Source organism: Thermobia domestica, chromosome 18 (assembly GCF_964235325.1).
Source record: "Thermobia domestica chromosome 18, izTheDome1.hap1.1, whole genome shotgun sequence".
Taxonomy (NCBI): Eukaryota; Metazoa; Arthropoda; class Insecta; order Zygentoma; family Lepismatidae; genus Thermobia; species Thermobia domestica.
In genome coordinates this window covers 133,109,160-133,121,704 of record NC_137471.1, presented here as the reverse complement: position 1 = coordinate 133,121,704, position 12,545 = coordinate 133,109,160, and the positions used below count along the sequence as shown (strand labels likewise).

Sequence of the window (12,545 nt, the reverse complement as noted above, 5' to 3'; positions counted from 1 at the left end):
GAAATGAAGTGCAGGTAACAGAACACAAGAATAGGATGTTAGTTGCGATGAGAGTATTAATTTTCTGCTCAGAGGCAACACAGAGCGGGTTTAAACACTTGAACCCCTGTTGGTTAGCTACATAGGAGTGGATTGATGAAGTAACTTGCAATGGATGAAGGAACGGAGACGATAAATGTGACGACGGGGTTATAGAGAACAGCGGATAGCAAGAAGATAATTTATTGATGAATAACCATAACGTGGTAAAACTGGTGTCTGGTCTAAGAGATCATGGTGAATCGGATGAGCGTCTGATATTTGGCTTTGAATGTAGCTGGAGCGGAGGCTGTACAGATGACGCAGGAGTGATGGTATTGTGTGACGACAGATCTCGGGAGTCGGAATGCGTGACGGCAATGAATAAGCAAGGCATAAGACATGACATTCCAGGACGTGTAGCTTGTGATAAAACTTTTGTGGATCTGATAACCAGGCAACATGTCCATGCTTGAGAGCAGTACAAACAAAAGCTTAATGTGTATAAAGAATGGTGTTAAGATCCCAATAGTGCCTTTCCAACTGCGTAACAAATTGATCTGGCTGCTAGTACTAGGTTGTAAATTGGAAAGGTGGGCGTTCCAAGAGAGATGTTTGTCGAAAGTGACACCAAAGCAGGGTTGGCAGAAACCATGGTTTTTATTGAAAAAAGAGCAAAAAAAAAAAAAAAAGTTTTTTGGTTTAACCCCGTTTTTTTTTTGTTTAAACCAGGTTTTTTGGTTTAAATAATTTGCTCTATATATTTATATCACATGTGGACAGAAACAAGTTTGTTTTATCTTGGTGTTATTATGCAACAAGCGGGTTATGCTGGAAGGAGTCACATAGCTTGAAGCGGAATCCAAACCGCTTCTGGACTTACATCTGAGAGAAATTGCCCTCCATTTGAACTCGAAACTGGGACTAATTGGCCACAAAAGCGATACGTCTGCCGACTCACTCACGAAGGGCTTCTGATAATAATACATTGTACTAATCTTTACATGCTTGTTAATATAATTGTCAAGAGTCATTTTAGAAGGACAAAAAGATAAACAGTTGTCCAAGTGAAACCTTATACAGAATTGCATATGGATAATTTCAAATTACTGCAGAGTACAGAAGAACTACTTTAGTTCAAGTTAGTTCACTACGACTTTCATTAATCCAAGTTAAAGAAGTACGACGACTTAATTTGCATATCAGTAAGAAAAGTTAATAAAGATACGAATTATTTGAGTCCACTTTGGCTCTGACCCATTTATGTATAAATAGATACAAAAGATACTTCTGATTTCAATAAATGCCTCTCAATATGACCCCCTTTCCAAAAGAAAAGTACGGTATTTCGATGTATTTTATCAATAGTAAACATTATTAAAACGAAACAATATTTAGAATTTCTTTGATTGCAATTGAATAACAATAATAACAAACTATAAAAAATCACAAAAGAAACATTCATAAACTTATCTAAAAAGAGTTACTTTTGTAGTATAATCTCTTTGAATAACGAATGGGGAATTTAGGTCTGAATATAATACGAATAATACGTGAAATGCTGGAATGAAACGTGATAACCCACAAATGTGTGTTCATCAAGATTTTACGAACACTTACACTTTTACGAAATTTTTTTTTGTTTAAACGAGTTTTTATTTAAAAAAAAAAGCCAGCTGGTTTAAACTAAAGTTTAAACCATGGTTTAAACCAGCCAACGCTGCACCAAGGTACTTCACATTACTTTGTAACGGTATCGGTGAAACAGATTCAAATTCAATTTTTAGCACATACCGTACGTACCGTTTCCGCGCAAAGTACACACGTATTTTTTTAAGTTTTAGGACATTCTTCTCAGTTTACGATATTTGGATGCACTTTCTATATACTAATTTAAGGATGCCGAATTCAATTGAAGTATTTTCAAACTGTCCGTTCATTGAGTTATGAGAATAAATACCTCGAGGCTGGAATATTTACTTTTATCACAAATTTGAGGTCACTTTTCTAGGCGCATGTTTAAAAATAGTTCCATTGGATTCAACGTCCTCAAATTAGTATAAAAATGTGCAATTAAAAATGTATCCACAAATGGGCACTTTTGCTATTGGTATAAAGTTTACTTCAAAGTTCCTAAATTTGAGGTCATTTTTCTCATGAACCCACTGACAAATACGTTTGCAAATAGTTTCACTGGATTCAGCACCCTCAAATCAACAGAAAAAGCGCAATTTCAAATTACATTTAGAAATAGTTTCGTTGGATTCAGCATCCTCAAATCAATAGGGAAAGCGCAATTACAAATTACATTTAGAAATAGTTTCGTTGGATTCAGCATCCTCAAATCAATAGAAAAAGCGCAATTACAAATCACATTTAGAGATAGTTTCGTTGGATTCAGCACCCTCAAACCAATAGAAAAAGCGCAATTACAAATTACATTTACAGATAGTTTCGTTGGATTCAGCATCCTCAAATCAATAGAAAAAGCGCAATTACAAATCACATTTAGAGATAGTTTCGTTGGATTCAGCATCCTCAAATCAATAGAAAAAGCCCAATTACAAATTATATTTAGAGATAGTTTCATTGGATTCAGCATCCTCAAATAAATAGGGAAAGCGCAATTACAAATTACATTTAGAGATAGTTTCGTTGGATTCAGCATCCTCAAATCAATAGGGAAAGCGCAATTACTCATTTATTAAAGCGTTTACTACTGACATGGTTATTATTTCATTCTGTGGAATTCCAACAACTCCAGAAACGAGCAGGAAAGCCTAAGGAATGAGAAAGCGGGATTACTTGAGCAATTTACAATACACACAACATCGTTTAAATACAGCCAGTGCTGGCTCTACCATATATGCAACACGTGTATTTGAATGGGGCGGCAAAATTTGTCAAAACTATATTATCTAAAATAAATCTTTCTGGTTGGAAACAGATTTCATGATGATGAAAGTTAGATTTACTAAGCTGACCTTCTATTTGAATACTACATTCATAAATCATGTTTAGTTCGCATTAGTTTAAGGTCACATGGACAGTGCTCAAAAGCAAATGATCAAACAAATCCCAGCATGAATTACGATTGTTGTCAAATACAAGAACTCAATTCTGGAACAGTAGCAAACACCTGTTCCATTTAGTTAGTTATCACAGTTTTGATATGAAAGCTAGTCTTGTCTTTGTCACAAACAAGTTTTTTTTTATCATTGAAGATGGAAACAAGATTTTCCTTCTTAATTTTTAAACAGATGTAGAAGAAAAATCAAGAAATAAAGATAAAAGAGCAAATTGTACTAGGAGTGTAAACTGATATATTGAGATTGAAGCTCGGTATTGAATTCTATAAAAATTATTACGATCTTCCCTCTATAGGTGTGTTTGCTTTATCTTCTAGTAATATAATAGATTATTATTTAAAGAGAAGAAACAGACACAACGAGATTGTATTTGTAGTATTTAGGTCTTTCTGAGTACGAGTGCTCTTTCTCTCCCCTTCGTTGTTCATGATGGGGTAGTATAATTAAAATAGTGGCTATTAAGATGTGTTATTTCTGAAGAAAGGGGGTGGCAAATTATGCCATTGCACGGGGCGACAAATTGCCTAGGGCCGACCCTTAATACAGCAGCCGACCGGAATATTTATAAGGAACCCGACAAATATATGCTGCTTAAATGGAGTACTGATTATGAAATGCAATATATATTTAAAGAAAAACTGTTCATGCATATGGAGTTGATATACTTTATCTGCTTTAACGTTGAGCTTTTCGCGTCTAAATGAAATACATCACTTGTAGATGTGCTTACTAGACAGTGAATTATAAAGCGCTGAATTGTCGAACTGTCATGTAAACACAACATTGTATCAGAAGCAACTATTTCACCAATCTTGAATCATATTTTGCAACATTGCGACAACGTATGTTTCTAGTGTTACAAAAAGATCAACTTTAAATATCACACAGATGTTTCTAGTGTTACAAAAAGCTCAACTTTAAATATCACACATATGTTTCTAGTGTTACAAAAAGCTCAACTTTAAATATCATACAGATGTTTCTAGTGTTACAAAAAGCTCAACTTTAAATATCACACAGATGTTTCTAGTGTTACAAGAAGCTCAACTTTAAATATCGCACAGATGTTTCTAGTGTTACAAAAAGCTCAAATTTAAATATCATACAGAGTAATGTAAAGCATGTACTCACCTGCTGGAAGCGAGTCTTCCGATGTTTAGGCAGGGGCGTCTCATTCAGGCTTCCGTGGCTCCCGCGATCTGCAGAACTCAAATTCCGATTGAAAGCCTCTTCAAGCGCTGAGTCTCCGCGCAATGCACTTTCCAATGCAGTATCCCCTGAGGCACTTTTAACAGGTCCCCGTGTTGGCTGGTATGGGCTGATCAATCCCCCTTTAGTTGGACTAGGAGTACGGAGTTGACCTCCCTGATCGTTGTCTAAAGGGTTTACATACAGATTACTGTCTAATGCACAAGAAGGATCTGCGATATCAGACGTTAAATCACCCTGGGAAACGAAAGGGTGTGTATTGCAACTGGCGTAAGTTTCCGAACTATCTACACTCCCCATATCGTTCGTTCTCATTGTTTTCATTTCAATACATACGGGGTTGCGGAAATCACTTGTGGGTAGAGGCATAAGGTTTTCGGCATCGATGAACTCCTTAAAGTCCTAGAGACAAAAGTCAAAAGTTAACTAGTGAACATTTTAAGAACAAGAAACTTTTAGCTAGATATTATGATGGGGTGAAATAAAATGATATGCATCTTCCATTGTTCAAGCAGCTGTAAAGTAAAAGAGAATAATATAGATATTTTTTAAAAAATATAACACTATTTGGGTAAACTATCTAACACATTCAAGCAATAATACCTATTGGTTATATGGGGAACAAGTGCACATTACCTGCATAACGAATCGGAAGCCATAACGGGAAAAAATATAAACAAAAGAACATCTATATAATGTTAACGATATAACAGAAATAGGTGAATACGAATAAAAAAAAATACATTCATGCTTCTTGCTCCAATCAGCGAAGTACTGCATTTTAATTTCTCATACATTGACTGAGAATTCATTTTTGATTTTTTTCTTTTTTTGAAGAAAATATAACTCACTATCTCTAATTTTCTGTGTGTTGTGTGTGGTCTGTCTTTAAACAGGTAAAAAAAATATTTCTTTGGACTGAACACATATTTTTCTAAATTATTTTAGATTAAAAAAACCTAAATCTTTTGCAAAATTGTCTATACATAAATTTAACTATAACAGTAACAAGTAAATGACTAATGGGAAACCACATTTGGAGTTATTGCCAACCAACGGACCATTTATATTATATTTCAGAACGCTGTAAAGATGTTAGGATGATGTGGGGCAATGTGCATCACTTATGGATTTAGAAAAGTACTGTAAAATCCATTAGAGAAATTTAACTGAAACTTTACTCAAAACTTATACATATTTTTGGCAACGTAATAAACCATTAACTCATGAAAAATCTTAGTACAACTTTTTAAAAATAATAATAAATGCAGGTCTACAATTGGCGCTTGTTGTCCTACACCATGAGGCAAAAAGCTACAGTTATGCCCATTACTAATTGTTTATTTATTTTTCATACCCTAACATCACAAGATGTGCTAGGCATGTGCTATTTAGGTGTCCCAGCTACTTTTAAGGTCAGCTAAACATACACTATAATATTCATGTGCTAAGTATGTACTTCAGCTACCTACAGTTTTAGGTACTTGTTACACCTAATTGATGCATCTTTCACTATGTACCACAGAGGGATATAGAACCGTCCTTATAAGGGATAAACTATCGAGGTCTTTGCATTCGGCTAATCAGAGTGATCTAACAGTAATTTGTTTTTATGTCGTCACTTGGGACATATAAAATCTGCTCGCCATGTCATGTTATAACAAATTAACGAGTGTCTTTTAGTTTATTTTGTTTCAGATACCCTTCAGCACAAGATGTGCTAGGCATTTGCCATCTAATACAGTGTTCTAAATTCATCTCCCACATTTGATGCATTTGTTGCTTCTTTTTCTAAGCGATTGTGTTGCAAGTGAATATGGAAGAACCATGAAATAAATTAAATAGACACTCGTTAATTTGTTATAAAATTACATGGCGAGCAGATTTTATCTGATTCTAAACAGTTATAGTCGAATATATGCGGTTATAGGAGCACTCTGATTAGCCGAATGCAAAAGACCTCGATAGTTTATCCCTCTACAAGGACGTTCTCTTCATCCCCTCTGTGGCCAAGTCGGAAGAGCATGCGGCTAGTAATCCAAAGGTTGGTGATTCGTGCCCACCCTACGGTAGCCCTACATTTTTTTTTACTTGTTTAAAGTGTTGTTTAGACTGACCTTAATGTAAACACATTACGCATATAGACAATTTAACACATTTTGGAGGAGTAATTTTGTGGTTCATTGACGCTTACGGCATGGGGAACATACCTAGAACATACTAGACACGTTCCCCAGGTACATGTCAGGCATGTGCCTAGGGGCGGTCACAGACTGTGAGTATCACTTGTCATCCATGTGATTTCTTTCTCAGAAGTATATAAGGCACATACTGGGCACATTCCCATGTACCTGAGGGAACATGATAGGCATATGTCTGCTATGTAATTGTGCTGTTAGGGTATTCGATTCCCGGCGGGAGCTCATGTGGTTCGGATCCCTCGTTAAACTGTAGGTCCACGTCTCATATAGCTTCGCTTTTCAAATAGACGCTAAACTTAAAATCAACTCAAAACTACCGCACAATATCAACACAAAAGAGAAATATCGGAGTCGAATCCTGATGTTTCCAAAACTCATAACGAGAATATTTGGCTTGACTGTGTAGGAAATTTTATGGTCTAGGACATCGAAACCCCCGCAGTTAGTGACTGCGGAACATCTACCTATTAGAATATTATTACTAACAATTTCAAGAATTGTTACTCTTTGCCCCGAGACCAACACAACTTTTCTTTCCCTTGTTACTGGCAACACTGCGGTCAGCCTGTCAATAGGTTGCTACTAAATAATAAAACAAAGTCTTATATATATATAAACTGCCACAACGTATTAACAAAAACTATATCCCTGAGGCCAAAACGTAATTTTAATTTTTCTCATTTTATTTGAACCGATTCTGCGTACTGATGTGAATAATCTTCGAAAACAAAAAGAAAAGTGTGAGGCATCCATAAGTTCCACGCAGCACAAATTTATAAAAGCAGTGAGGTATAGCGTTGATGCCTCATGGCGGTTAAAGGGTTAAAGATGTTTTCTGTTGTTCTTGCAAGTGCATATCAGCTCCTGTGAAGAACAACGTGTGCTGTCAAACAAAGCAAAGACAACTGCATCACATGATCTAATGCGTCTCGCACTCCGCCAACTAGTGGCTTCAGAAATAAAGAATTAATGACGTTTTGGCACTCTTTATCCCTGTCGCTCTTTGCCCCACTTCAGTATATAGGAACTTGGTATCTTACGAACTAATTATAAATGATATCAACATTTTTACGTACTATGTTGTGGCATAAAATGAATAGGAACCAATGGTGGGTTAAACCAAAGAGTTATCCACTGGATTTAAATTTTTCAAGAGTCATATCAATTTCTTTATATAAGTGTTCCTAAAGCACTCACCAAAACTAATGAGGGATTAAGTTCCAAAGTTGGTAATCTGTTTCGAGCAAAATTTTGAAAATTTAGTGGGAAGAAATGGATGAGTTAATCATTTGTGTGCTTGATAATACGTAAGGAGAGAAGAAGTTGTGTTTATTTATCTTTATAAACGGTTATAAACATGAAATCATTTGGCAAGCAGAGGGAACTAATTCGCACAAGGTTACCGCATGGTTGGATTCTGGGAAAGCAACGAGCAGTTAGTTGTATTCTGAACATGGATACAGGTGTAAAGAGACGCTCCAGCTTGTATCCTTACACAGACACGAGAAATTACATTCTATTAATTTTAAACAAATAGATCCAAACTTCGTTAACTCGACCTTACCCTACCCTACTTATCCCTACCTTACCCTACTCTACCCTATCCTAATCTATTATACTCTTTTAAAGCGTGAGCTCCTTCGTGGTTAAGCGGTTAGAGTACGCGCCTTTGGCGTGGGAGACCCGGGTTCAATTCCCGGCGGGAGCTCATGTGGTTCGGATTCCACGTTAATCAATAGGTCCCGTTTCATATAGCCTCGCTGCTGAAAGGGATGTTAAAATGAACTCAACTCTTTTAAAGCGATTCTAAAATTCATAGTTCTTAAATTTTCGTAGCTCTTATTACGATTTGTGTCGAAAACTAGGCGGACGACCAACTTCGGAATATCGACACACCTGCCTCCACAATACCAAAATACGAAAGAGCGCTGCCGTTCCTAGGCATAGTAGAGAGTTCTCCTGCCAGGTAGGTCTAGTAGAGACCTTTCCAGATCAGTTGGCCAAGTGGTGTCTGCGTAGGAGGTTAACGTTTGATCGTATTATTGTTTTTCTCAACAGTTTTCGTTTGCCGCCTGCGAAATCGTTATGGCAGATTCAAAGGAGCAAGGAGTGTGTTTGCTTCCTACTTGGAAAATCGGAAACGAAAACTTACCAAATGCTTCAACAGGCTTTCAAGAAGGATACTATGAACCGCACACAATTTTTTTGAATGGTTTGGACACTTTAAGTGTGGTGAAATGAGTGTTGAAGATCATGCTCGTTCTGAATGCTCTTCATCATTTCGAAACGACGAAAACATCGAACAAATCTGCCCCAAAATCAGCGAGGATCGTTGATTTATGATTGATGATATTTCAAAACAGGCAGGAGTGAGTTGGAGCTCGTGCCAGCGTGAGGTTTTGCAAATGAGACATTTTGCCGCTAAGTTTGTTTCTCGCCTGCTCACACAGGATCAAATCATTCTTCTGAATTTGAGCCAGGATTTGAAAAACCATATTGAAAGTGATCCAAATTTTTTGACTAACATGATTACATTTTCCAAGAATTAAACAAAATCTAAAAGAAAAATGTTTTGATGGTGTAGAGGCTGTAAAAAGAACTTCGCAGAGCGCATTGGACGATATAAAAATTCCAGAGTTCCAGAGGTGCTTCAAACAGTGGGAAATAAGATGGAAGAAATGAATCGCATTTAATGGAGAGTACTTTGAAGGAGACGGAAAGAATTTTGTAAAAAATTTAAATAAATTATTTTTTTTAGAACGAAAGTCCGGTTTCTTTCGGGTCCTTCCTCGTATATATGCTTCAAGGCCACGCTACAGTGCAACAGTGTTGCCACATACTGGTAATAAAAGTAGTTATAAATAAAATAAACTGTATGATTTATCGTGTGCAAATGCTCTCCAATGTCACATCACTGTAATTGCCTCAGAACGGCACCAAACTTAGTGTGTGGCTTGTTTATGGCCGGTTGTAGAATAGTCGATGGACGCTGTTGACATTATTCTCTGTTGCCACGTTTCTGGAAATGTACGTAACTATTTTTGCCACTTGAGTGTCTGCGTGTGAAGACGGAGAATTTTCATTCATTCACTCGTTTTACGCCTGCGAAAATGAACCAATATATTCTAACAATGAAGGAAAAGAAGGACGTTCTTACCAACCGTGAAAATTTAACAAGATAAAAGGAGAACTGTGTTAGTTCGAAATGAGCTTCGCAAATTGTGTGACATTTTCCTAAGGAGGTTTCTTATTTCCAATAAAGTACGTATCGCCAAAATCAAGAGAAAGAGCCGCTTCGCGAAGTATTGGACATAAGCTAACGTCGAAGGATTCGTCGAGAAATATGTTACACTGGTGAGAGGGTTGATTGTTAGCATCATTTGATATTATATCGTTACGAGCGAAGGATACTGAGCATTTCAGGTTCTGAAATTGTACATGAGAAAAACGTATTTACTTATTTATATATCAGTGCAGTAAGCTTGCATTTATCCATTTTTTATTTCATGTAGCTAGTTTTCGATACGTAATTCAAAGAATTCACTTATCGGGATATATAATGAAAGTCAAACAATCCACGAACCAAATGCCAAAAAGTTTAAATTATTATGCTTCATTTTCCTCTGATAAAATTTTTATCAAGTACTACCTAAAATGCCCTTGCTTCGCACAGGAACAATAGGTTTCGGTACAGAATTTGAACCCTCTCTCCCCTTTGAATACACGTTTCAATGAAAATGTATTAATAATAAGACCCGCAATGTCACCCCTTCCCATCCTCATGCTGATTAGGGATTAATTTGGATGTAAACAGTATAGGCAGTGTCACTTAGCGACCCCGAAACTATGGATTGAACACTAATATCGGTCATTTTCGACTATTTTTGCAGTCAGCCCTCTTACCCTAGTGGTTCTAGAGGTGTTTTACCGCCACAGGAAGGTGCTGGAAGTGTGGCTATTCATTTCAACGACCTCCAAAAGTATAGGTTCGTCATTAACATAAGTCGTTTTTGGTTATTTGCATTATAACTCCATTCCGCCTAGGGGTGTTTCACCTACAGCATTTGTTTCCATGTTGTAAGTAATAATGTGCACCAAGTTTGAGAACTCGCTCCAGGTGTTTCAGAGTTATGCTGGAACATATATACATTTATATATATGAGTAGATGAATATACCCAGTCTTCGCATGGGGGTGTATTTGGAAGTTGGGGGCGCGGTGGCTCAGTGGTAGAGCGTTCACCTCCGGTGCTTAGGGTCCCTGGTTCGATCCCAGCTCGCACCGTGTGGACTTTGTGCTGGATAAACACCATGCTCGTGGATTTTCTCGGGGTTCTCCCGTTTCCTCCCACTTTGTTCATTCCACCATTTCATTCATCTCTCATCATCACCGTCTCCTTTAATCTAACCGGTATAACCGTGGGACGTAAAACTTAAAAATTTCATTTCATTTTTGTATTTGGAAGTCAACGCCTGTGGGAGTATCACCATTCATTTCAACGACCGCGAAACTATGGATTTGACGCTAATATTGGTCATTTTGGGCTATTTTTACATGTCTCGGTATCCCCCCGCTGACACCCGGCGCGCATACAATGGTAACTGAATTTGAAAGTCATCGCTAATGGAAATATCACCATTGATCTCAGCTACCGTGAAAACTGTCCATTTGACACTAATATCGGTCATTTTGGATTACTTTTACATGTCTCGGTATCCCTCCCCCGGGGACCCCCTGCCCGCAGCCGAATAGGGTGAATTTAGAAGTTAATGAGATCAGAGTATCACCATTGATTTCATCGACCGCGAAAACTATGAATTCGACACTAATATCGGTCATTTTCTACTACTTTTACATGTCCCGGTAAACGCCCCGCCTGGACTATCCCTGCTTGGATTAAAAAAAAAAAAAAACGCTTCGCTTTGGTCTGGGGCTTGGACCAAGGTATCCGTGACCAAAATTTGGTAACCCTCGGTCAAATTGTCTGGTCCCCAGGCCGGTCCCGGTGAACGCCCCCTGAAAACCCCTTGGTTCAAAATTAAAAAAAAAAAAAACGCTTCGTCTTGATCTAGGGCCTGAACCAAAGTACCCGTGACAAATTTTGGTTAATTTTCGGTCTACTCGTCTGGTCCCCAGGACGCACACAGACAGACAGGATACAAACAAATTCTTTAGTTTATTTATGTTAGATATAGATTATAAAATGACTCCCTACCCACTCAAACCAAAAATTTCCAATAATCCTGGGAAGCATGTCTGTTTATTTGTAACGAGGAGTTTATGTACCGAGTTTCATATTCCTAGCTTGAAGAGTTCGTGAAAAATTCAAGTATTCCCTTAAATCGTGACTCCTGCCCCTCCCTTGGGATATTTTATATGCATTTTAATCAAGTAACATGACAAAGTCCCAGTTCACGTGGTTCAACCTTTTCCCCAAAGAATAATTGTGCTACTGTTATAGAGTTAGAGACTCTGAAACTGGAATCCATGCGTGTATAGCTTGTTGAGAGCTGTAACTAAAATTTATTTACGACAAACAACTGAAGGTAACAAGGATCAGTGTAAGCCTTTGATATTCACGTGGTCATGAGATTATCTCAATCAATTAGAGAAGTCATCTTTCACGAGCTCATGATAAAATCTCAAACGATTAGAGGGGCCTTCGTCTTTCACGTGCTCAAGAGAACATTTCAATAAATTTGAGAAGCCTTTGTTTTTCACGTGCTCATGATAAAATCTCAATCAATTTGAGAGGCCTTTGTCTTTCACGTGCTCATGAGAACACCTCAATCAATTAGAGAGACCTTTGTCTTTTAAGTGCTCATAAGAACATCTCAATCAATTGGAGAGGCATTTGATATTCACGTGCTCATGATAAAATCTCAATAAATTTGAGAAGCCTTTGTCTTTCACGTGCTCATGATAAAATCTCAATAAATTTGAGAGGTCTTTGTCTTTCACGTGCTCATAAGAACATCTCAATCAATTAGAGAGGCCTTTGTCTTTCAGGTGCTCATGAAAAGATCTCA

General features: G+C 37.3%; 1 protein-coding gene across 6 annotated transcripts in view; it reads right to left on the bottom strand.

Moving 5' to 3' along the window:
* The window catches only part of Shab (potassium voltage-gated channel shaker cognate b), a 534,267-nt gene that overhangs the window by 102,465 nt on the left and 419,257 nt on the right, over positions 1-12,545 (bottom strand). For all 6 annotated transcript variants that reach the window (XM_081746248.1, XM_081746247.1, XM_081746249.1 and 3 more), the window contains one exon: positions 4,239-4,718. In XM_081746248.1, the coding sequence (XP_081602374.1) occupies positions 4,239-4,718 (480 nt within the window). The remainder of the gene's footprint in view (positions 1-4,238; positions 4,719-12,545) is intronic.